The following is a 27,176-nucleotide window of genomic DNA, read 5'->3' as shown; positions in this document are numbered from 1 at the left end:
TAAGTGATGATGGGAGCATTTAAAAGGAAAAAAGCTGGTCCAGTATCTGCTGTCTGCTGCATCAAAAAAGGCTGCAATGTAATCTCTTGGGGCATTTGTACACCATCAATGTACAGTCACTGGAAGTGTTTGATTTTGCCACTGACAAGCTTAAATTGTTATTCTAACTGTATAGAAAAGATCCCTACATAGATGGACATTTTTCTTAAAGAGAAAGATCCTTTTTCTTTGACCAGAAACAGCTCCCAACATCTGTATTTTTATCATAGTAAAACACGCTTCATTCAGGGTTGACGGAAACAAAATCAAATTCACAAAAGCCAGCTTTGTTAATCATTCCACTGTTTCAACAATCACCATCTCTGGTTTGGTTGAAATAAACCCTTAAGTTACCCAGTTGGATGTGAGAAAATGCTGGCTCTATACACACTAAAATTACTGTTGATTTTAATGGAGTCTGGTGATGCAATTTATGAGCTGTTTCTGGTTTAACAAAAAGACTTATCTCTGTTGGGATCCTCTCCATGATGTTGGCAGACACTTAGAATAACAATCTGAGCCTGTCAGTGGCAAAAATGAGAGAATAGGTTTCGAATTTAGTATAAAACTGGGGGCTACTTTTGGGTAAAGCACACTTTTTATCTAGGTTTTAAGTTAATAACCACTTGATAGAATCCATCTATTGATAAGGTTAATCAATAATAGGCAAAATATTATGTCAATCTGCAAACGTGTGTAGTTTGAGAAGTGCAAACAGGCAATTACTTGCTCTAAGAGGATTTCCTGAAGGTTCCCCAAATTATTTCTCAACAAAATATAACCAGCAAAAAAATATCCACCAGAGATTTTCTTTTCAGTTTTATTGTCAACTAATACAAATAATAGTGCAAGTACAAAAAATCAAAAAACAAGTAACAGACAACATAAAATTCCCAGCCGATTACACGCCACAGGCATGAGACATTCTCACTTTCTCCTCCACGGTTTTTCTCTTACACATAATCAGAACATGTGATTTTAAAATCTTTTCAGCAACAGTACATAAAAAAGAGACATAAATCAGTGTGAACAATTTCAATGCATAATAGTAAAAACATTTTTTAACAATAAAACATAAAGATTCTTCTTTTCATATTATGTTTCCATTTAAAACATCATTAAGAAATTTGTAATCACAGTATTAACAGTATAAAATTTACCTTCAAAAAAAGGCTGAATCCCATTTGCGAGAGTTATATGTTCCCTTTTAACATCTCAGATGTTTTTAAACCTTTTCTCTTTACTGGAGTGTTATTTTTTTATGAAACAGTGTTCATTTCAATAATGCCCCTCTTGTATGTCATCTTAAAGTCCAAAAACAATTCACTGGTGGTAATTATGGCTGAAAGCAAAACATTTGACAACCTGAGCCATAAAAACAATGATTTAGTGAAGTTGTGGCAATTCTAATTCCTATTTTTGATCACTCTGGTCACTTTTAATTTTTTTATGAATGTAATGACTCATGTCTTGAAAACAATGCTTACGTACTTAAACTCCTAAAATGAGATTCAGCTCAAACAGTATAAGATAACTATGCAAATTTGTGAAATTTGTAAAAGTAGTATAGCAAAATTGCCAAAGTCCTCTGAACATTTTGAGTTAGTCATTTTATGAGTTTTGTGAAATTATAAAAACTGATTCGAAAAAAATAAAAATATTAATTAAAAGATTAGATTTTTAAAGTATTACTTATTTAACGGTAAGGTTTGATTTAATGTCTAAACGTCTCAATCAGACTTGCTGTGCTGAGTCACTGAAGGATTTCTACAATCCAGTCTGACCAGGACATTCTTCAGGAAAAACGCTGCGATATTTCTCCACGATGGGCGTAACGTCAGCAGGAGGACACGTCTTCACAGGGAGTCGAGGGGGCCCGAGACTCAAACCCGACAGCTCTATCATCAGCTGCTTGAACATTCCCAGATCAACGCCTATCAAGAACAATAAGGCAGTTTCAAAAAAGACTCAACAGTACCAGAACATTTGTTATTCTATAATTTGGTAGAAAAACATCAGGACAAAAGTGTTGCTCACCACGTTGTATGGCAAAACTGATCAGGTCTTGCACCTTGAACTGCTCATGGAAATTAGACAAAGATGTCAGTAACCAAAATTGATGTCAAATATCAAAGATAAGTTGGGAGCACACGCAGGTAAATGGACAGTACCTGTATTTTCCTGGCTTCCACGAGGTTGCCTTTCCCAAATTCTGATATGAGCTTGTTGACCTGACAGCCCATGTAGTTATATGTGCTGCAGGCAGAGAAACAAAAACCAATTAACATGAAAATAACCGTTATGCAGAGAGAGAATAGCCCCTTTTACACTGCCTGTTCAAGGTGGGAATATGATGCCGTTATGCCGCCTCGCTGTTGTGTTTATAAGATTGCAGAATTGGGGAACAGTGGTCTCGCTTTAAGCCACCACAGGAGGTACAAACAGTGCCACAATGATGTCTGCATAAACAGGACAGCCAGTGTTACAGGACCACGGGCAGGACTACAGCCCAACCGATACACTGATCAGCCGATTTTATTGGATGATATTGGTCCATCAAAGATACAACAGCAAGTTTGTTTTTAACATTACGTAATGCAGAAGATGCTTGAGTAATTCATAATGATGAAATTCCCAATGAAGTTTACAGTTTCAGTGCAGTGATCAAGGTTAATATTAAACTGTAAATCATCCTGCCTCCATAACATGTCTTTGTTGCAAGTGCTTCATATCCACATCTGAGGAATTAACCGCATTGCATATACAGTATTTGTAATATCTGCCAATTTTTCTTAATACTGGAATTTTTTACTCTCCAATATCGGCATCAGCATCAGGCCCCCAAAATCGAGGAAGGGTTGTGCTCTAGGCAGGATGGGTGTGATGTTTCGATGGTGTTTTATGTGTGGGACCCACCACTGGAGATTTAAAAAGCAGCTCATAGCAGTTATGGATAACTCAAAGAAGAACAGCGGCTGTAAATGGCTGCATATGGGGAAAACAATGAGATTCGGGAGCTCCTTACCCTTACAGCAGAGAACGTGATCAGCCGCCATAAAATCGAGAAAAGATAAATGTCATGCCATTGTTAGATTATAAAGCGTTGCCGAAGTATATTTTATATGTCATACAAGAGGTAGAAGATGTTGTGTTGAGCATCATGCCCATCACACCTCTTCTGCGATGCCGACATGCTATCTTAAATCACACACTTGAGCAGAATGATGCCATCATTGTTTGATTCTTTGTAAAAATATAAAGGAGCTATAAAGAAGGGACTTAGAAGCTGCCCTACAGCACGATCTCAGTGTAAAAGGGGCTAAAGGAAGGAGACAAAGAATAACGCAGGTTCACACACTGACCTGCCAACTGCACCATCTGCTCCAAGAGCCAGAGCTGCAAGCAGTTGCTATGGCAAAAATAAAATTAAAAAAAAACAACACATAGGTTTAGGCTCATTCTGGGGTGGAGGTCAGAGTCACAAAATGTCACCCTGCAATATCAGCACAAAACAGGTGGGCCAAAGAAGATGATGAGGGAGAAAAAGCTTACCTCGTCCACACCGTAGAGGAAGGACCAGTCAGAATGACTTTGGCTGACGCATTGGCCAAAATCCATCAGGTCTGTCCCACTGAACTTCACACCTCTGAACGAGGGAATACGCTCCTTAATCCCTACCAACAAATCTCTCACTGGCACTGAAGAAAAGAAAAAAAAAAGACCATCTCATATTCAGTAAAGATGACATTCATTATGCTTTTACAATGGATGCAAAGTCTCTTTATTTCTAAATGGTATGCGGCACTAACCATTAACACCTGTGACAGCTGGAAGGTGGTAATAATAGAAGGGTAGCGTTGGGGCAACTGAAGCCACTTCCTGAAGGTATGACCTCAACACATCTGAAGCAGGATGAGAGAGAAAGAAATTTTACATATTTTGTTTTGGTCGTACTTTCCAAATGAGTCTGATAAGTACTGAGTAATGGCACATGAGAATTGATGTTTGATTATTCAGCTCAACTCAAATTCAGCTTTATTAACCTGTAAGAAATTTAATGTAAAGCAGACATCAAGACACAAAACGTACGTAAAGGACAACACTGGAAATAAATATAGAAATTCCCCAAACAAAGTGAAAACAAAGATACTCCTACCACACTGAACCAAAATTTAAAATAATTTGAAAACAGCACAGTAAATGTGTCGCCAAGTCAAGTGCTGTGCAGTGGCAATAAATAAAATACATAGTAATAATCAATAAATAAAATCTAGAAACTTTTTAATTCAGATACACATAAAAGAAAGCAAGTTAGGTTAACAAATTAACCTTGTCAGTGGCAACAGGGATAAAAAAACTCTGACACACATTGATTATGCATTTGAAAATGTGGAAATAAATGATTTTCTCACTAAAACCATCACATACCTGCATTGCTGGGCTTGTAGTAGGAGGGGGAAATGACCGCAATGGCATCAGCCTTGATTGTTACTGCATGGCGAGCCTGGAGTAAACATGGACATCCAGAGAAAGAACAACGAAAACTACTTACTGCTGTAGTCGATGCTTTATATATTTATACTATGACTGTAGTGCTTTGATCTATGATTTATGTCATAGATCAAATGGTTAAACCCTTACATACTATTTCGGTCAAATTTGACCAGTTTTGTCATTTGAGCAGCTCTAGACTTAATACTTGTTGACATCACAAGTTTGAGACTTTTTGTCTTTGGTGTCTGGCTTTGGGGGGAGAGTGTGTTCTGGTGTTCTCCTTTAATGTTCACATCATTATAGGCAACATAAAATCAGTAACTCACCAGTTCTTGGGAATCTTTCAGACTCATGCAGCCGACATGCACAATCACGTGATCCATTCTGTAGAGACGTGCACACACACATATGCACACAAAAGAAATTTCACAAACTGTCGATTTTTTTTCCTGCTGCATTAGACTTATATTACTGACGTGTGATGACTTACTTGCCCTTGGCTTTCTGACACCACTCCTGAGCCAAGGTCTTCCTCTCCTCCACACTGAGAGACATGCCCTCTCCAGTGGAGCCATTTACTGTAAGAGAGTCAAGTCTTATTCACATTCTGTAACATACTGTTATTTACATACAAATCACAAACATGTTACAGACAAAACGATTAACTGAGGACATAATTAGCAGTTTAATGGATAGTTAATAATCCTTAGTCACAGTATATTTTAATGTCTTCACTCCCCAGTGTTTATACAATACAGACCTGTTTAGAATGACACTGTGATATGGATATCGGACACAATGATGGATTTAAAGCATTATCTAATTCTTTATATGGCTTTGTAAACATTTTAAAAGGGAGGTAATTCATGTATATTGATAAAGATATATCTTATTTTTTGAGAAACATATACCCATAACACCAAAAAGGCACCATTAATTTGGAATATACTAAAATGTAATTAAGATCATTGTTTTTTAAATGACATAATTTCATTAAAATAATTGAACTGAAGGTAGAGTTGTCTTTTAATGTAGGAACAAACACACTAAAATTTAAAAAATAGACATTAAAAATGATAGCAGATCAAAATTTTGTATAAATCATATTTATTTTACATAAACTTTCAAACATCCTTTGAAAATGATGTTTCATCCCAGACACGGAATTAGTGTGTTGATAAATTATAATTTTGAGGTTTTGTTTTGTTGGTAGGACATCATTTTTCCCAGTTCTCATAAATGTGTGATTTTTTTTCAAATAACATCCAATAACATCCCACGTCTCTGTTTTTGCCATTAAGACATGGAAGCTGATGTAGAAATCATCATGTGAATCACACACTATGAAGCAATAGATTTAACGGACAGTTCAACACAGTTGGGTGTTAACTCATTACATTTAATAAGGATTATGTGACTAAAAGTTAATTAGAATTATTTTGAAATAATTGGTAGTTTTGTTACAGTTACAGGTGACAATATTGCATTTTAACGCAGACACAAGTGCATTAAAAATGTAAACTATCATGGCCTTAAATAAAAAGACACTTAAGCTTGCAGTCTTTAGATAAATTCTTCTCTTACTTTTTGATTTTTTTGTGAAATTACCTGACAGATCATTTCACTTTAAATGTAGAATTGCTGTCAGGGTGTAAGTAATTTAAAATTATGATATGTTTTAAACCCCGCCTGACTCCTTTTCAAGGTAAACTGACCCAACCTGTCCCCTTATTTGACCCGAGGGGAGGGCTAGCATGAGGGAAACACACGAACAATTCCACAAACAAACAAGGGGAAACATGCAATATCAGGATTGATTCAGATGGGAACACAGACAAAAGATCCTTTTCATGGCAACATTTAAAGGTGTTTCAGGTGTTTTAACAGCAATAATGATAGCTGTATTATAGCTGTATTACAGCTTACAAGCACACTTAATGGAACTGAGCCATTGTTAACAGTTTGTCCTGTGCTTTTCCTACTGTGACAAGTAAAAATGTCTGCTGTGGCAAAGCTTCATGACAAACAGAAAAAAGAAGAATCCACTTGTAAACTTACCAAAAATGCTCTTTACGCCTTGCTTGTCTTTCAAGTAGTCAATATAAGGTCCAATCACTGACAGGTTGAGTTCGCTGTTTGGGAAAAATAATGGAAAAATTAACCATCAAATTTTGCAAAAAGAATGTCAGACATGCTGTAATGCTTAATCTACAAGAGAGTGACACTATTTAACACTTTAATATGTAAACCTTCTAATCCTGGGCAAATTCGTTTGCTTTCTTCTGAAAACATGGGGGCAAGAAATGTCCAACAAATTGCACAAAATTTTGTAGATTTGAAAATATTTTTTTAAAAAACTAGAATAAAATGTAACAAAAATACCTGTATTTTTTATCATCATAATTCTATATTTAAAATATTTTGCAGATTTTTTGTTATTTTTTAAGCACCCCTTTCCCAGATAATTTACTTGTTTGTTTGCTTTTCTTTTTGGCTTTTTTTTTTTTTTGTCTGTTAGCTTGGGCTTTTTTCTGATTTTGAGGTAATTTCCTTATATTTTGTTTTGACAATTGTTTTGCACATTTTGGGGTAATCTCTTCTTAAGTTGCTCACTGCATGTTTTTAGAAATAAATAAAGCCAATTTTGACACTTTCTCACTCACCAAACACAATACTCAGTGCTTAATTTATGAGGGTAAAACAAAAAACAAAATACAAACAAAAACAAACAAAGAAACAAGCAGACATAGAGAAGTGGTTTCTAAAAGACACTTACCCTTCTGTGGTAAATGGTGCAAACGTTGCTGCAACTAGTCCTGTCAGCTTCTGGTCAGCAGAAGAGGCCGTGGCTGACATAATTAACGCTATCTGACATTCAAACAGACATGTTGGTTAAGTGGGTTGGTGGAAAAAAAAAAACAAATAAAAAAAGAAGGTTCAGCTGAAAAACAGAAAAAAAGATAATAGGAAACAAAGAATAATGTACAAAAGAAAGAGTTAAAAGCCAAATTTACCCAAATACTGCACCATGCACCAAAATTATACACGATGTGTACATTTTACAGCGGTGTTTATAAAGAGGAAATTAAAATATACTGTTGAAAAGTATTAAATTAATGTCAAATATCAGTTTCATCCTACCTGTAAGAGCACTTTGACCTCTGAGCGATGTTAACATCAATTCTATTATGGGAGACACCGGTTACCGGTTTTAACTTGTTTTATAAGGCAGTTGTTGTCGACCCTGTCATGTGAAGCGCTAACGCTGCATCAAGTGACGCCGCAAAGCTTCATGGGAAATGTAGTTATTGAACGAAAAAGTGAAAATTCGACTAGATAAACACGAACTATCACTAATTAAGAGTTTGAATATATACAAAGCTCACATTCAAACACGAACACTGTGTTTATAATCGCTTTAAAGCGTTTTTGGAGGTCTGAATAGTTATTCTTTCACTTACAAAACATTGTTGCTGCCTTCAAGTGTTGTGAGGAAATTTTAGAATTACAGGCTTTCACGCTAATACAAAGTGGTAGACAAGGTTAGCTGAAATCCCCTGTAACTCTACAAAATAAATGTTGTTTTAATGATGAAGTTAAATAGGTTTCTTTTAAAATCTTGCATTAAAAATACACCCCCAAAAAGTCATCTGCAAGATTTAGGCTTGACATTGAGTGTTCTTGTACTCTAGGTGATTTAGAGGTAGAAACAATTTACCATTTGTTTCATAACTATGTGTATACCAGAAGATTTTGGGTGGATGTTCATTATTTTTGTATGATTTTTTTCATTATTTATGTTTTTTTCTTCTCTCTAATTTCTTATCTGTTTACATATACCAGCATGTCCAGTTTGTTGTGTAATGTAAATAATGTAAATCTCAAAATAATGTAGGCCTATGTTTGTCAAAAAGAGTAATCATTTTTCCGAGCCTTTATTATTAGTACTTAAAGGCAACACAATGGGTTCTCCCGTTATACTGACTTTCAGTTTACTCCTCCAGCTACCGATGTAAACCATGTCAAATCCAAAAAACAAAAAGAAATGTGTTTAATCACATTTAATAATCCCATATCCAGAGAAATCCATTTTAAAATATTAAACAGGATATATCCAACCAGTGACTTGTTGCGACACGATTTGGAAATGAAACCAATAATTGTGTATTTTGTGATGGTACTGAAACTAGTGATCATTCATTTTTTCAGCGTATGTATTCTGATGCCCTGATTTTAATTTCCCCAAAGGTTTTTCAATTTGAAAACGTTTCTCAAAAGGACATTGTTTGTGGACAAACGCAAGGATGACTTTCTGGTTAATTACATTTTTGGAAAGTTTTTTCTACACAAATCCATGTATATGAAGATGAAACCTACATTTAGTGTGTCGTGACGTTTCGTTTTTTTCTGTTCGAAAGCCCTTAAATTCATGAAACATAAAAATGCAATGAAACTGTTAAGCATAATAGATTAATATGATTTACAACAAAAAGTGCTTAACAATGCAGCTACATCCATATCTATATGGAGCCAGATCATAGCCAAAACTATTAAACTTAAATACGATCTGAAAGTGAAAAGAAGATTTGAAAGTGGAAAAAAAAAATGAAACAAAAAAAGATATTTAATTGCGAAATAATAAGATCAGAATCTGAAAGCATAAGATCTGCAAATGAAAAAAATGACACCTCAAATAAAACAATATTCATAAGTCAAAATTTAAAAAATAAATAATTAATTCAAAGAATATCAGAATTAAGTCAAAATTAGATTTAAATTGAAACCTTTCCTACATTTTTTTTTAACTTTCAGTTTAAAATTTTATTTTATCATCCAATTAACAAATATTCTGACCTTGATCTGGCTCCATATATCCGGAGCTACGTCTGAAAACCCCAGCGAAGGTGTTTTGTTTCTTTGCCTGTTGCCTGAAAAACCAAACCGAGGGCACAATCCTCCAAAAATCCAGGAAGCGGATGTTGTTGACGTTTTCATCGTAACAGCATCCGGTTTTAAGACAAGCTAGCTTGGCGAAACAGCAGCTCACGGGCGACACTATCCACTTTATAACTCGAAGGCCAAAAAAGACAGCTCGGTCCGGTCCGATCCGTAACGATGGACGCGGTTTTTGTCGACTCGTCGTGTATTGTCGGTGTCTCCTCTGTCGCGAGCTCGGCTAGTTAGCACAGCCGGCTAACTGCCTAATTAAAGCCTGACAAGTGCTCGGCAGCTTGTCTGACTGCTGGACGAAAGAGATCTGCCAAGAAGGGGGAAATTATTAACTTACAGCTTAAAAGGTTTACAGTTGACACAACAGAGAGATATCAGGCGCTGGTATGAACAGGGTTTTTCAAGTGCTTTTGGTTTGACTTCTGTTTTTTGGCTCATAAACACACAAAAAGGACTGGTAATTATCGTTATTTGCTTTGGTTTAGTCTGAAATATGATAATCTGTCATAACTGTGAAGGCGTGGAGTTTTCTTGATTGCTGTTGTGTGAAAACTAAATTGAAAAAAACAAAACAGTATTGTCATTTTCATACTCGGATCGCTGGATTAATGTGAGTGCTTTAGGGCAGAGCTAATTGTGATGATAGTCTTTTGCACGTCAACGTGTCACACCTGTCTGCAGTAGGTCCGGGTGTCAGTTAGGAAAAATAAACACGTGTGATTCACCATCCTGTTCACAGGACTTGGAGAAACTTTGCACTACAATTAATGCCTGGTACATCTCTATCAGTTACATCTCATAACTAATTACTTGAAATAACAACATTCCTGCAAACTTTTGAATTTGCAGCTTTGGCTGAAAATGTGCATATTAAATCGCACATTGCACATAGTCACTCTTTGATTTTTTGTGGTGTTGTGTGGCATGTAAGAGGCTAAGATTTATGTCATGTTTGCCAAGATTCAGCAACGGACAAGCCTATTGTCATGATGCTTTCTGTCCTTTTTGATGATTAAACGGTACATCTTAGGCTTTAACATGATCTCAGAGGTATAACATTAATAGGATGGTGTAGGTTTATGTGTCTTAGATGTTTTGTTAGTTTGAGCTGTTTGGTTAGGGGAGTGGTAATGACTAGGTGTTTGCTCTGTGACTGACCAAGAGCCAAACTGTAGTTGTATGTACATTGCTGCGATCTTGACCATCTACCACAATGCCGGCTGTACTGTTATGCTTGACGTTGCTGGGAGCATTATGCAGCCTCGGACAGGCCATGTCACGGGAGGAGAAGCACAAGTTGAGGTGAGTTGAGGAGAAACACACAGCCTCCTCAGGACAAGAAAAACAGTTTCATGTTACGCATGCTGACTTGTGTCTATGTTTTCCCCTCGCTGAAGGAACCAAGTGATTGAGATGTTTGACCATGCATATCAGAATTATATGGTAAGTATCTATTTTCACTGGATTCATTCAAAGAAATGGGATTTTCTAGTTTAAAACTTTTTACTGCAGCCTTAATGTTTTGGATATGATTCAGGACAGTTGAGCAGCTTCATATGGACAAGTCCTTTTTGCAACCCTGCCCAAACTAGGCCGTACTAGTGTAGAATAATTACTGAATCAGTAAAATTGTATTTATGTTGCACCTTTCAAAGAAATCAAATGCAATTCAAAGTGTTTTGCAGTTTGATTGAAGAAACAACAGACATGAACAAGAACACCATATACCATACCATGTGAAATAAGCAAAAATAGATCTTAAAAAATGGACCTGGAGATTCAATTAAAAAAAAAAAGTATAAACCATAAAATAGTGATATTAGACACTACATAAAAGCCAGACTAAAAAGATGGGTTTTTAGTTTATGTTTAGAAGTATCAATATTTTTTGCTCCTCTCTGGTATCAGGCTGTAGAGTAGTAGATATCGGTTGTTAAATAATATATAAATATGGAAATATAATAACACTTTTTATAATAATGTAATTATGGAAATATAATTACACATTTTTTCATCTTCTTATATTATTTCTTACATTAAAAAAACCCTTAATCCATTTAGTACTGAAACTGCTTCTTGAAATCTGCCTATTTTACTATTTTTATTCCTTTTATTAGCTTTTTTTTCCTGTTGACCATATGTGTTCGCATGTTGTTCTTGTCCTTTTGTTTGACTTCTCTAGACCTTTCTCTGTTTGGCATGTTTGTTTATGTCTATTTTGTAACTCCCTGAGGTCATGCCTTGCTTTGTGTGTCAGAGCACTTTGTAAACATCTGTTTTTAAGGGCGCTATATAGATAAAGTTTTCTTGCAACTTCTTTCTTGTGTGGTAATGTGACATATCATGTGCATTTTAAGAAACTGAGCTGGCCACCTAAGGAAAAAAAAAAACAGTAGAGGGTCAAAGCGTTGTGTTAAAAGTGTCCTTGTTTCTCAGGACCATGCGTACCCAGCAGATGAGCTGATGCCACTAACATGCAGAGGAAGAGTTCGTGGGCTTGAACCAAGTCGAGGTGACGTTGACGACGCTCTGGGAAAGTGAGTAGCATACTGCCTTTGCTCCTTGAGATCTAACACATTAACAGAACAATGATGAGCACTTGCCCGAGGTGGACATTTTACTAATATATGCAAAATAACATGATTATGTTAATACATGTGGAGTAATTATAATAATTGCATTAATTAGTGTGGTGGGCAATAGACAACCTTTGCTAAACCGTTTCTTTCTCCCTCTGGTAGGTTCTCTCTGACCCTCATTGACACTCTGGATACTCTGGTGGTAGGTATTGGTTTTGTGTCTTTTTCAGATTAATTTTTTTGGAGTGTCATTTTTTGGGTAATACAGGGCATAACACAGTGGAGGTTCTGATGAAAAGGATATTCTGAGTCTTTTAATCTTAATTTAAACCATGAAAAAAGTCTATTATTAAGCCTGATTTTTGTAGTCACGTATAATTTGTCATTGCCAGCTTCTGAACAAGACGACAGAGTTTGAGGCTGCAGTGAGGAGAGTGCTGTCAGATGTGCGGCTGGACAACGACATTGTGGTGTCCGTCTTCGAAACCAACATTCGAGTCCTCGGGTGAGATTTGATTAGACTATCAACATACATTAATAGTGAAACATTTTACACAAAGTGTAGCTTTTGACGAGCAGCAAACAGAGCAGCTTTGCAAAAACACATCAGTGATAAGAAATCACTGATTTCTTCTGTTCTTAATTGTGTGTGTGTGTGTGTGTGTGTTCAGAGGTCTGTTGGGAGGACACTCCATGGCTGTGATGCTGAAGGATGGAGGTCAACACATGCAGTGGTACCAGGATGAGCTCCTGCATATGGCCAAAGACCTGGGCCTCCGACTGCTGCCAGCCTTCAACACCAGCAGCGGCCTGCCTTATCCCAGGGTGAGACAGCTGCTCACAGGCAGAACTACATCAAATCAGCTCCATAAAGGAATACCAAACTCCCCAAATGATTACTTATATGTCAATTACTCACCTCTTGTTACAGAATGATTTCTGAAAGAAACACAAAACATCCATTTACAAACTTTAACACAACTTGTGCGGGATAATCAAAGTCTCATTTATCCAGTTGTATGCTCAGTACTTCCCAAACAAATTCATTTTCACTAAAATATCCTATTTAAAACACCTCCAGAAAAACAATGTGCCTTCTTGTGATTGGTAGTCCAATATTATCAAATGTTCAAGTTAAAAAATCAAATAAAATCAAATAAAAATAAAATCAAATAAAATAAAATAATTAATTAATTAATAACAATAATAATAATAAAACATGTCTTCATGTAATTTTGCAATTAAATTAGTTATTAGAGGATATTATTAGAGTATTGTTTCATGAAGACTATGTCTGGAGCGTGATTGGAAAATAATTTCTATTCCTTTACCTGAGATGAGGTGAACCTGTTGAGTTACAGCAGCTGTTTAGTGAGCAGTCAGTAATTTGTGAAGCATCTATTGGAGTCAATTGAAAAAATATATGTTATAAAATAAAATATCTCTTAATTAAAATGCTTTAACAATATCTATATCAAACATACTTGATGGTATAGATACTACAGAAGTATATATTTTACTTTCACACACTTCGGGGGTTGCAATATGTTAAATTGACATTTGTAACCTTTCAGATAATGGCTACATATTTCCATTTTCTGCTTCACTGCTCGCAGCTGTCACAGCCTTTGAACGCAGATATTTTCATGTGTGACTAGCTGTCCTGCATAGGCTGTTGCAAACCAAATGTGACTTCAAAAACAGATTCAATAATTTGTTTTTTTCTGCCTGACAGGTGAATTTGAAGCACGGTGTCAGGGGTCCTGAGACAAGAACAGGCACTGAAACAGACACCTGCACTGCGTGTGCCGGAACCATCATCCTGGAGTTTGCTGCCTTAAGTCGCTTCACCGGGGATCCCGTGTTTGAGGTATCACATTTACATCAGATAATAAGATATGCAGATGACATGTTATAATTTATATATTTGTTCCGCTTTTTACAAAACAGATGTCAAAAATGTTAATTTCTGACTTGAACAGATTGTGACGGAGGAAACCATTTATAATATTAGTCAGCAGTGTGAAGTGATTAATACTTTGGTTCAGTGAAGTATTATAAATAAGGAAGTAATTAATTTTACTCTTCCGTAAACAGAAAAAAATGTTATTTTGAGTATGTTCATCATTTGACTAAAATCTAATTTCTGTATCAGCAAAACAGTTTTAAGACACAAAACTAAATTTGTTGGTCTACCGTGATGTCCCCCGTGCTGATGTATGTTCCTGTCCCCACAACCAAATTAGTTTGACAGAAAATTTGACTGTATGCATGAATTGCATATGTGCATTGTAGCATTACAAATAAGTAAATATTAAGCTTGTCTGAACATTTGTGAGTTATGTAGTGATGTAGTTATCAAAAAAGTAAATAGACTATTTTTTCTATGCAAGGGAACCATACCACAGAAATACAGTATTTCTATGAAACATAAATTTATAGCTGTGCTCATCGCACATCCATCGACAAATTAAATAAACAAGACTGCACAGAATTGATGAAAATTCAAATTCAAAATTCAAATTCAATTTTTTTGTTATTTTTAGCTCATTTTTTTTGGTTCTCATATATAAAAGAGACTTAAAAACAAAGGAGGGGACAATAAGATAATATCTTTTATTCAATATTATTCAGTGTTAAGTGAGCTAAAGTACCTAACCTATCTGCCGACATAATACCATACATAGTCATAATATAATGTACATATACATCTTAATAGTTTGATTTTAAAACTTTTTATTTGCATAATAAACAGCCACTATTTGTATTTAGATGTCAAATATGGTCTGAAAATTCCACCAAGAATTTTGTAAAAGTAAGAATATTTTTGTTATTAAATGTTCAGGGACCCTTACAGCATCTGTCCCCCGCATTCAGTGAGATCCGATTCTCTTTTTGCTCCTTGATCAACCTGCCTCTTGCAGAAAAAAATCAGAATTTAGTCTACTTTATAGAAAGGCTTTGAATCAGATGATGGGGGGCGGGCGCTCTGTAGCTGCAGTGTTATAGTGACATAATTCAGAGTTTGATATTTTACCCTGTGCCAACGATATTAGAGCCCAGGCCTGGTTCACCTCCTGGCAACAGCAGCCTGCTGATCAAGCACAAAGTCAATCACTGTAATCTTTTTAACAGCTTACAGCTACTGCAGATTGATTTTTAACTGTTTTCAATCAATAATGCGCCCTTCCTCACATACGCACACAGGCCCACGCCCGGAGAGCCCTGGACTTTCTGTGGGAGAAGAGACAGAGAAACAGCAATCTGGTGGGAACCACCATCAACATCCACTCTGGAGAGTGGGTCCGCAGGGGTGAGAGGACCTCGGGGGGTTAAAGAGAAGGGCAGGATGACGAGACTGAGTGACGGGGCGGAGGAGGGCTTGAAAGATGAAGAGGGTGAAGTGTTGAGAGGAGTGGGAGTGGAGGAGGCTGTGGCAGATATGACGTGATGAGGAGACAAAAACGAGAAAATGAAGTACAGGGGTGCAATCTTTGTCTGGGCGAGAGGGGACTTGGTTGCACAGACGGTTGACAGGAAAAAATAGAATATTTGTTTTTCATCTGATCTTTTTGTCTCATAAAGTGATTTGCGATTGTGTGTCCCCAGACAGTGGAGTGGGAGCGGGAATTGACTCATACTATGAATATCTGCTAAAGGCTTACATCCTCTTGGGAGATGACCTGTTTCTGCAGCGGTTCAATATCGTGAGGACACAAACACACACACACACACACACACACACACACACACACACACACACACTTGTACAGAGTAATTTGATTCCTCTGTGTCTGCATACTGGCATTTTGTCACTGTGGCATCTCCAACATGAACCAGCATTATACGTTTTTTGAACACTTTACATTTTTTTTACAAAAGTGTTATAAAAGGACAGTGGAGACAAAAATACAGTATAAAAATACAAACACACAAAAAGAAAACAAAAAGATTGTCATTGCCTCACAACAAATTCTGTGGTTTAGTCTTTCATCATGTCGTTGACATGTAAATATTGTCCATTTCTCCCTTTTATCTCGACAACGCTCTTTTTGAGCTCTTATCCTTTGTCTCAACAGTTTCATATCATACACCTCATCCACAGTTGTCATCCATTCATGTTTTGTTGGTGGTTCAGTACTTGTACCACCTCAAGCTGCCAAAAAGATTTTCAGTAGATATTCTTATTTTAACACAGTGCCTCTTGTCTTATCATCAAAATACACAACTATATCATAACCCAGGACTTTGATGATATTCATATAAATATTTATCCGAACCTGTACAATTTCAGGACAAAGCCAGAATACACGGCAAGTAATGATATACTTTTACACTTCTGTTTCACTCTCCAGCACAGAAGTTAAAATAATGCACAGTGCAAGTCCTCAGGCTCCCTTTGGTCTACTTGTGTCTATCACTGAGCACCATAAAACTGTTATTATATCGTCAATCCACTTTGCATATCCCATTTAGCACTATGCATCTATAATGAAGTACATTAGCCAGCCTCCGCTGCTGCTGGATGTCCACATCCACAAACCTCTGCTTCCTGCTCGCACCTGGATGGACTCTCTGCTGGCCTTCTTCCCTGGACTGCAGGTCAGATCAGATCATGTGAATTTAAGATGTCACTCTTCCTGCATTGGCTTGTGGCATTTCAGTAAGATTCTCTTCGTATTATCCGTGTCCCAGGTGTTGAAGGGAGATATCCGTCCTGCCATCGAGACTCATGAGATGTTGTATCAAGTTACAAAGAAACACAACTTCCTCCCAGAGGTAATCTGTCTCTCTGTGTATCCAACTGGAAAAACCACTTCTTAGTCTTTAACAGTGCCACAAAAATTGACACACTGTCATTTGACCGTGGGATCAAGTGACCCCATATGGCTTGTGTTGCCAGCCATAACTGTTTGGAAGTGAACAAGCTTGCATTTCACGCCACTCGGCTGCATTTTAGCTTTGTCTGTCTGTTCTAATTACAATACTCTGGATGGTGCACTGACCCCTTCGTCCTTCTCCGTCCCTCCCCAGGCCTTCACTACTGATTTCAGGGTACACTGGGCCCAACATCCCCTGAGGCCTGAGTTTGCAGAGAGCACCTATTTCCTTTACAAGGTAATTTATCAAAGAAGCCTGACATAACGCAGAAAGTTCTCTTTTTCCAGCCACAGTAAAGAAGTAAATGTCTCTTATCATGCACCAGGTTTTGTTAAATTAAGTTGCAATTACACCAGAGCTAATTTGCAACGTTTTTAGCCACACTATCTCCATTTCTGCATTTATGAAGCAGCCTTCGATACTTTGCCTTTGGCAGTCTTGTAAAAAATGTATAAAGGCACTTAATATGATAAAACACTGTCTCCGGAGTGGAAGTTACATCTTTGTGTCTGACCAGATTTCACTGGAGCCTTCGTTTTTCACAGTGGATGTACTGTCCTCTGTTATGATCGCCTTTATCATCCTCTCATCCTCCCAGGCCACAGGAGACCCTTACTACCTGGAGGCAGGTCGCACTATCCTAGACAACCTCAACCGCTTTGCTCGTGTTCCCTGCGGCTTCGCTGCAATGAAGGACGTGCGCACAGGGAGCCACGAGGACAGGTGAGAGTACAAAGGCTCAGTATCTGTAAGATGATTTGTATGATGTTAGACTACTAAAAGGCAACTGTAGATGCCATTTACAAAGCTTTATATACTGTACCATCAGATTTACAAACCATGAGAAGGTGGTATGTAAAACACAGTATGAGGTACAGCAGGTGACAGGAAGATTGTTAACTAGTGGTGTAGAATATGTATAGAAAATAAGATCTTTGAATGAGGCTAGTATTGATTTAGTAGATTAAAATATGATAGATGCTGTCAGTCAGTCGATAATTTGATTTTTAGTTTAACACGTAAGATAGAGTAGCAGATTTTAACTTTATTTGTAAGGTGACATTAAAGAGAGAGTTCGGATTCGTATGGGGCACTAATCCGTAGTCAGTGTATTACCTACAGTAGATGTCTGTCGGCACAACCTCAGTTTGGAAAAGTAGCAGCAGCATTGATGGAAGCCTGGACACAGCCATGGGGGCGGGGCCACGTTCATTCATATGAGAGCTGCTCATTGGTGCTTAAAGCAAAAAAAGCTCTTTTGTGGGTGCAGAATCATTGTAGAAAACCCGGATCTACAGGCACATAAGGCATGTGCACTAGAGACATACGGTGGCTGATGCTGAAATTAGTCGTTTCACTGAGGTTTTGATGCTCACGTAATAATATTTACTGATTTACATACATCTCTTTCCCGATGTAAGTCAATGGGGAAAAGTCTTTCCGGGCCAATGGGCATCACGTGACCGACCGAGATAGTGTAATTCCACTTTTGGCCACAATTTAAAATTTGCATCAGAGCCTGGCACACTTCCTGGGGGCTTTTGCAGAAGTTCCATCACATAAGCTAAACAACACATTGCTATGGATGGTGTTCAGCAACAAAACATATTTTAGCCACCCCAAAAAAAATCTGTAACAGTTTAAGTTTTGCTGTATAGAGTATTTTCAGCCCTTTCCGTCAGCGGAGCTGTTAACAGCTTCAGTTCCCCATCGTGCTCTTGGCAAAGCTACCGAGAGTCAGTTGAGAAAACCTATAATCTTGTCTCCTGAACACAGGAGTTGGTTGTCTCCTGCTGCCCTGACAGATTAGTTTGTTTGTGTTATTGGATGACATTGGTGGATCCAAAATAACCCTTTTTAACACCAAAGTCCCATGAAAACACAAACAAACTAACCAAGTGAGGCAGCGGTAGACCAGCATCTCCTGTGTTTAGCAATGTTAAATCACTGTTTTTCTCAATGGAGTTTGATTTTGAAGCAAATGCTATAACAGCATCATTTTCCTGTCTGTCTTTAAGGTAAAAGCAGTGAAAATACTCTAAATGTAGCATACACTTAAACTGATATTGATGTCCACAATAGTAGAGTTGCTTAGCTTCCATGTTGGACCCCAGCCTGCTTCTCCAAAGTGGGGGTGGGCTGACGGACATCTACTGCATGTAAAATGCTGACTATTAATAAAAACCTCATGCAACTCTACTGCAAAAGATCCAAACCTTCCCTTCAAAACACACCACATTAATGTTGGTACATGCTGCTCTCTTGTTGGTACATTCATGTGGTACAAGGTACATTACCACATGTCCACCATATGCTGGAAATCTACCAACATATGCTATTTCATATACAGTATCTACAATAAGCTGATAATGTGAGCAAACATTAGCCTTCTGATAAGTCTGGCTCTACTGTCCAACGCCCTTCGTGATAATCTCATAAATAAACCAGCAGTGTTTGCACTGCGCTCCATAATCTTACACCTTTCCTCTGCGGACAGAATGGACTCATTCTTCCTTGCTGAGATGTTCAAATACCTCTTCCTGCTGTTTGCTGATGTGGAGGATTTACCGTTTGACGTGGAGGACTACGTCTTCACAACCGAGGCCCACCTGCTGCCCCTGTCCCTGTCCACAGCGCCTCACTCTTCATCGATTCCTTCAAACAGAACTGTAATTAACATTATGCAATTGTAATTAAAATCTTACAAATTGATCAAAGCATTTGCACATTACAATTCCCTAACCGCAATCTATGATTTACTCATGATACTTTAGTCAGAGGAGGAGCTTGACGACTCTAACTTTGATTGGACCTGCCCCAACACTCGGCTCCTGTTTCCTGACCCCGCCTTCCCTCGTAACCTGAGAGAACCAATTCGTAGTGCTGTGGACAAGAGCTGCCCCCGTCCTGCTCCCTACCGGTGTGTACATGTACAGATGGGACGGGAATATGTGTCTGCACTTATTATCTGTTTTTCCTGACTGCTGTATCTCTTCCATATGTTTTTAACTTCTTTCTCTTCCTCTACTCAGGGAGCCCGGTATGGGCCGTCCTCCCCTCAGGGCTCAGGACTTCATGGCAAACAACCCTGAACATCTGGAGCTGCTGAGGCGAATGGGAGTCAGTCTCATCCACCTGAAAGACGGCAGGGTGCAGCTGGTCCAGCACGCAACTCAGGTAAACAGTTTAACAACAGGGATAAACATCTGCATCTTCTTGTTAGTGGCTGATTTAAAAAGTGCAGAATCCAAGGCTGAAATAATTACGTCTCTTAATTGTATGCGACTCCGAGGCTGTTTTGTCCTAATTACCAGGGGTGGGAATGAAACGGCACAGTTACTTTTCCTGCACGCATATGCAAAAGACTGCAAGACAATCGTCTTTAAGACATATCTTTAAATCTAATGAGCAAAACCTTTTTGGAATGTGAAGGTACAGAAGAAACAGTTACATCTTGTGCATTTGTACTATTATTCAAATGCAAAACAGCAAGAGAACATACTGTAATACTGGTGCCATTGTTTAGTGAAGGATATATTCTTTAACCCTGTAATGCCTGAGCAATGAAATTATAGCCAGAAAATTCTATTTTTTTTTTTTAAAAATTGAGGCATTTATGGGCCTTTTTGATGAAATGCAAATATATATTTTGAAAAAATAATGTGCATGTATTGAAGTCTTTTTGTATGATATTTGATACATATGGCTTTTAAGGAAATTAATTGATTATAAAAATGTCTTTTTTAGAAACAAACAAACATTTTTTATTGCAGTTTGAACACTTCAGCTGGTTTTGTATTTTTTCCCCCAAACAGAAACCTTTTTACTACTTTTTCAGTGCAATGCATTGGGCAAAAAAATCAAGTTTTTTTCCTTATTCAGGCAAAGATGGATTTAACAGTTCCCTCAGAAGACATTTTCGGGAAAGCCATCCACCCTCTTAATGCCCAGGGTCTTTTGTTTTTGATTGTAATGTTTAATGAGGCTGTGATTATCCCAAAAGTTAGTATAGGTTATTTTAAACAATGGGGTCAAGATTTCATACAACATGGTTTTCAGGAAAGTATTGTTAATGTGGATGATTATCAAATATGAGACAAATGGTATTATATGGTTAACACTACAAATTATGGTGTTCTTTTCACCCTAACTATTTTTTTTTTTAAAAAAAAACAACCTCTCCTTTCTTACTCTGGCACGCCCAGGCGGTGAGTGCGGTAGCAGCAGAGGACGGCGTGCGCTTCATGCAGGAGATGATGGAGCTGTCCAGCCAACAGCAGAAAGAGCAGCTGCCTCCCAGAGCCATTCAGATCGTCTCACATCCATTCTTTGGCAGAGTTGTGCTGACCGCCGGCCCAGCGCAGTTTGGCACAGACCTTTCCAAAAGTTCCACAGGGGTGAGTGGGCTTTGTAGCTTTGCCAAGCTGCCAGGTTTCAAACGGGCACTTAACTGTGCTCCTGTTTGTTTTTCCTAAGAGAGCCACTCACTTTTCCTTGCTACTTTTAAGAGGGCACTTTCTTTCGTGGAGTATTTTCCTAATTCAAACAGAAGAAAAGATGAGTGTGTAGTTAAAGCACCAGAAGAGAACATGTGGGTTCAGACTGCGGCACTGTACAATACATCACGAAATCATGAAAACATTTTCCTTTGCAATATATCCTGCCTCTGTCCTCTTGTGCAGGTACGAGGCTTCGTGACCGTGGCTGAACCCTACAGCGGCTGCACCGAGATCACCAACGCCGAGTATGTGCAGGGCCACATCGCTCTCCTTCAGAGGGGTCAGTGCATGTTTGCAGAGAAGGCCCGACACATCCAGAAGGCTGGCGCCATCGGAGGCATAGTCATCGGTGAGTGCGAGCAGCTGATGACACAAGACGGAAGATGACTTCTCAGTGACTAGATTAGGGAGCGATAAATGCATTATCTTGAGGACAGGCAGTCGAAAAGGGTCCTGCACATTACATGATGACTGAATAATAGAGCAGAAGTCAAGTAAGCTCGATAATAATAATCTGCATCTATTTAGGGCCTTTGTCAACTGTTGCTGATTCATTTACAATACATAAACAGTGTATGAGTACTGAAGTACTTACTGAAAAAAGTATGATTTTCTTATTTAGGGACTTCAGTAATTAAAGGGATAGTTTGTATCTTTTGATTTAGGGTTGTATGAGGCAGGGGTCGACTGATACTGGTTTTTCAGGGCCGATACCAATAGCAATTATTATTAATTATTATTAAAACAAATATTAATTTAGAATTTATTATTTAACAAATCCCAATGCAAAACTTTATTTAAATGCTTTTAGCAAATGTTTAATCAAAAGTGAAACATTCAATATCATATACAGCCAGTTCCCTGCAATGTTTTTTTTTATAAAGTTCAGTGAAATTTTAAATTAAAAAATTAAATAAAAAAATGAATAAGTGAAATAGCTCCCTGAGGTTTTACAACGTAAAACTTCCTGTCATGCTGACATTTTCTTTGCATATATTGTAGACTGCCTTCCCTGTTATTTGTTGAGTGTAATGTGCACACTTTTTCAAAAATGTAATTTGATTAGTGCTCATTTAAATAAAAAGCCGATACGGAAAATCTGCAAAATGCAAAATATCGGCCCCAGTCATCAGCCAGGCTCATAATCTGTCGGACCCCTAGTATGAGGCACTTATAATCCAGTGTCAGTGTATCACGTACAGTAATATCTATCGGCACGACCCCAGTTCGGAGGAACAGGCTGGAGTCTGACGAGGAAGCAAACAAATGTGCTGCTGTGGAGGGATCAGCAACAACACTTATTTTAGCCATTTGACAGAAGTTCTACCTTAAAAAAAATCAGTTTATATGTACACTATATTTAGCATATTTTCAGTGCTTTACCTTGCCAGACTTCATCGAGAAGAAAAACAGTGATTTAACCTCACTGAACACAGGAGCTGCTAATCTACCGCTGCCTCGCTTGGTTAGTTAGTTAGTGATATTGTGTGATTTTGGCATTTAAAAGGGTTAGTTTGGATACACCAAAGTCACTTAATTACACAAACAAACCAATCATGGCAATGGTAGACCAGCAAATCCTGTGTTCAGTGAGTAAAAATGACTGTTTTTGTCAATGGAGTCAAGTGTTTTTGTCAAAATGTACCGTCTGTGAGAAAGATAAAGCGATGCAAATATTCTAAAACTGGCATAAATTTAAACTGCTATAGATTTTTTTGAGTTGGATTTTTTTATGTGGCTAATACATATGTTGCTGCTGCCTCCACAGCAGTACACCATCATATTGGCACATCTGCACTTCTCCGAAACTGTGAGCTTTCCTGTGAGAGCGACCCTTCTTCAAAAAATCTGAATTTCGCTTCAACATCTTGCCAGATTTGTTTCATTTTCTGTCAACTGGAAAATCAATAAACTGTTTCAGCTCTCATTTACCTCCTTTTCTTTCCAGACGACAACGAGGGCAGCAGCAGTGACACGGCTCCCCTGTTTCAGATGGCAGGGGACGGCCGCAGCACGGATGACATCACCATGCCTCTCCTCTTCCTCTTCCACAAGGAGGGCAACATCCTGTTGGAGGCGCTGAAGGAGTACAGGGAGGTGGAGGTGCTGCTGAGCGACAAAGCCAGAGACCGAGGTGTGACATTACTCCTTCACACTGTATGCCTCCTGAAATGTTAGAAGTCTTTGTTCCACTTATCGCTCCCGATAAGATTGATCACGTAGATGTACTTATCTCTCTCCACTGACTGAGCCTCATTATGTGCCTGGCTTCATGAAATAAAGATGAGATGTAGGGATTCAGGCATTATTTGAAGTCTCCGAGATCGTGACTCACTCCAAAGCCACCCACAGGCTGTGGTTATAATAGTGGATGGCGGAGTTTTACGCCCTTATCAATATTGCATCCTCATTCTTTTCCTCTTCTTCCTCATTTGCCAAATCCATCTATTCCCTGTGGTGGACTGTAACGGTGCCTTTCCTCTCCTCTCTTTCTTGGTTTCTCTTTTTTCCATAATTCTCTCTCCTTTGGATGAGCAGCAGCCATATTTAAAGGTAAAGCTCTTCCTGGCAGCCTGATTGAGGGCAGTAAGTATTCTGTTTTCTTCTCTTTTTGTCTGTTATCCTCATTCAGCATCCTTTGCCTCGCCTTTTTCCCCCTTACAGTCATGCTTTCATCTCTCCGTCCCTTCCTCTCACTCTGCCCTTTAACTGCAGGATTTTGTGTGTTTGATAGAAAAGCTTAGTGCAGTCACAGTGTTGTCATTTCTGATTTTCCCCTTCAGAGCTTAAGACATGACAGCTCTTTATGTCTGTTTTGTCACTGGAGCAAACCATTAGTTACACATGGAGAGGCTAGACAGTGTCGCAGGGTGTGACCCAGACTCAAGCAATGTAATGCGGTATTTACATTGTTTCTGGAAGTATCTCATAATTTGTCTTTGATCAGCTTTTCTCGATCTTATCTGTGTTTACTTTTATATGTTCAGCTGTGCAGACAGGCTTTAATATGGCAGATAACTAATATGCTAAGGAGTTAGGGATCTGCAGGGTTCATATAAGGTGCATGTGGTGCTTGAAGTACTTGAATTTGACACTCAGAACTTTAAGTACAGGAATACCTTAAAAATCAGATATTTCATCTTGGTCCTAAAAAAATACTAAATATATAATATTAAGAATATAACTGAGAGGAGAACAGAATGATCAATTATTTTATGAAGCGCATTAGATAAATATTTTAAACTTGGAAGCCAAGAATGGCCGTGCTTGCGATTAGTTTCTTTGAGCTCAAAGCGCCAATGTGTTGGTAAAAAAACAGTAAATATTTGGTGGCATGTTTTTCAAGTTTCAAAGCAGTCACACCAGAGCAGCGTCAGCAGTTACCACAAGTTTTGAGCTGTAATTTGGCAGCAATTATGCAGCCGTGTGTGTGTGACTGCTGATAGTGGAGCTGTTGAATAGATTTTTGGAGTTTGTTGGCTGCACGTGGGGCTTCTGCGCCATGCTCTCTGCTCGTTTCCTGCTTTTTTTACCTTTGCCAACAACATGCCTGAATAATAATAACCAGTAAATTAATAATACATTCATTTTAGGTCTAGGTAGCATGTTCACTCCATTCACAAATTTCTTTCGTGAATGAATTTCTTTTTGCAACAGATGGTTGTGGAGAATTTCATGCTTGAAAATAGAAAATGTGTGCTTGAAAGTCCTTGAATTTGACTGTCTGTACAAATTCTGGATGATTGTGCGCTTCAGCAGAGGAGATACTTACCAAAACACCTGACCAAGAATCCTTTGGATTATGAAAAGTCCCCACAAGGACAAAGACAACAGGACACAATAATAACCAGATACCCTGTGTCTATCTGTACTTTAATTATACAGCCTTGAAGTTACAGTCATTGCCCTCCTTGCAGTATTCCCTTGGCTGTATAATAGAAAGCACAGACTTGTTTCTCAACATATACGAGTTAAAGAAGCGTCTACATTTTTAGAAACAGGTCAAATACACTTTTTTTCTGACTAAAGTGGCAGTATAACTTTTTTTCTCAGTTGCTTCTCAGTTTGGTTGTGCAGCGATGTGAGAAAGGTTTTATCCTGTGGGAAACATGACTCACCATCAGCATCATGCTGTTATAGTTGACAGCCTCGCGATGAAAACGGTTCTATTTTTTGACTCCGAATGGCTACCGGGGGGCATGTTGTATAGATTAGCGGCTGAGGAGGAGGAGGATAAGAGGTTTTTGTGTGTCTCACGCCCCTGCTTTCTTTTCAGGTGTGGACGTGCATGAAGCGGAGGAAGACTGCTTAACCGAGGCAACAACTCCCACCTCGTTCGAACCTATTAGCCAATCACAAATGAGCACGTTAGAGCAGGAAGAACTGCCTCCTGAGGAGGCTACTCCATCACAGGAGGAAGTCAGTCCTGTGGAACAAGACACTAGTCCTGCAGAGGAGGTTGGACCCCCGGAAGAGGAAGCTAGTCCTGCAGGGGCCGATTTGACGCAGCCCAAAGAGGACAGAGACTCTGAGAAGACAGAGGAGCCCGAGGGCGACACAGACTCAAGCAGCCAGTCAATGGATGAGCTGCTGGCTGATTGGCGGGAAGACTTGGAGGCGTTTCAGCAGATGGAAATGGATGAGCTCTGACAGTCGTCGGGCGTGTCGTGCCCTGTGACTGCGGTTTGATCCCACTCTGGGGAGAAACCTGGAGGGGACGCTTCTTCACTAGTCTCAATAGTGACCACAGAGGAAGCTGGGGAGATGTCTTTCAATGAGTGTTTGTTCTCTTGCTCTCTGTGGATGGTTTTCATGTGCCAAGGCTGCCCACATACTGTATCTCTGGACCATTAGGGAGTCCTGTTTAGCCTTGTAGTTCATGGCTCAGAGACCAGGGTTCTTACCTCACGTCCTCATACAGTTTCTGTTTATCTGTCATAACAAAAGCCTAATGAATGACATGGACCAGACTGTATGTAACAGCGTTGCCACTCCAATTCACACTGTTCTCTCTATGCATTTCTGACTCCTTTTTGCTCCAACGAATGCTGGTCCAACAACTACTAATTAAACCATCGACCAATTAATTTTTATTTTTTATTTGTGAACATACATTAATTGTCTTTGTGGTCCTGGGCCTGAATCATCAGGACTTGATTCATGTGGGGATCACTGACGTTGAATAAGCTGCAGGATCTTTTTATGGCTTTAGGGTAGGCAAACTCAACACCAAACTTGATCTCTCTGGAGGATATATGAAGTCATCTGTCAGTGTAAATATGTATTTGTGGAGATATGTGTTGACTGAAACAAATATAGTGCTGCTTTGCTCAGGTTCTGGCTTCACCCCACAAACGACAACCTCTGGACCACATCGGGTGGAGCAGACACACCCTCAGCAGCGGGATGGATTACACACTTATAAGTCGCCACAGGAGGGCGCTATGAGATCTGTCTGTCAGGTTTTAGCTGCTGACTGATTGGAAGGAGTAGAAATAAACCAATAAATTAACATGATGAAATTGAATAAAAATTAAGAGGGAAACTGGGAAGACTGGCTTGGTTCTTTTGGTGTATGCTATTAAAACACTAGCTGATGGCTTTAGGTGTTGCAGTTCATAAAAAATAATGTAGAGAAGATTCTTATTTGACTGTAAACCTCAAGTGTTATACCACTTTATTATGATGTAAAGGCTGCTCTAATAGAATATTTAGCACGTCATGTCTGTATTTT

At 38.5% G+C, this 27,176-nt stretch overlaps 2 protein-coding genes across 2 annotated transcripts; one reads left to right on the top strand and one right to left on the bottom strand.

The window, feature by feature from the left end:
- Positions 1-845: 845 nt before the first annotated feature.
- Positions 846-7,791, bottom strand: npl (N-acetylneuraminate pyruvate lyase (dihydrodipicolinate synthase)). Its single transcript, XM_042481844.1, has 12 exons — positions 7,675-7,791; positions 7,310-7,401; positions 6,592-6,665; positions 5,024-5,111; positions 4,860-4,917; positions 4,468-4,543; positions 3,849-3,941; positions 3,592-3,737; positions 3,402-3,448; positions 2,211-2,295; positions 2,077-2,116; positions 846-1,973 (listed from the first exon to the last, which is right to left on the bottom strand). Exons 2-12 carry the CDS (start codon positions 7,387-7,389, stop codon positions 1,807-1,809), a joined length of 954 nt encoding a protein of 317 aa, XP_042337778.1. The 5' UTR covers positions 7,390-7,401; positions 7,675-7,791; the 3' UTR covers positions 846-1,806.
- Positions 7,792-9,525: 1,734 nt separating this feature from the next.
- edem3 (ER degradation enhancer, mannosidase alpha-like 3) lies at positions 9,526-26,989 on the top strand. Its single transcript, XM_042481836.1, has 21 exons — positions 9,526-10,785; positions 10,881-10,926; positions 11,920-12,020; positions 12,225-12,264; positions 12,455-12,567; positions 12,734-12,887; positions 13,798-13,932; positions 15,270-15,375; positions 15,672-15,769; positions 16,539-16,664; positions 16,758-16,841; positions 17,097-17,180; positions 17,542-17,666; positions 19,441-19,612; positions 19,718-19,863; positions 19,976-20,120; positions 21,149-21,340; positions 21,626-21,791; positions 23,391-23,576; positions 23,981-24,028; positions 25,719-26,989. Exons 1-21 carry the CDS (start codon positions 10,697-10,699, stop codon positions 26,090-26,092), a joined length of 2,730 nt encoding a protein of 909 aa, XP_042337770.1. The 5' UTR covers positions 9,526-10,696; the 3' UTR covers positions 26,093-26,989.
- The last annotated feature ends 187 nt before the right edge of the window (positions 26,990-27,176 follow it).

The sequence above is a fragment of the Plectropomus leopardus genome, chromosome 3 (genome assembly GCF_008729295.1).
Source record: "Plectropomus leopardus isolate mb chromosome 3, YSFRI_Pleo_2.0, whole genome shotgun sequence".
Lineage (NCBI taxonomy): Eukaryota > Metazoa > Chordata > Actinopteri > Perciformes > Serranidae > Plectropomus > Plectropomus leopardus.
Note: the sequence above shows the minus strand (reverse complement) of the source record. Positions and strands in the feature narration are given on the sequence as shown.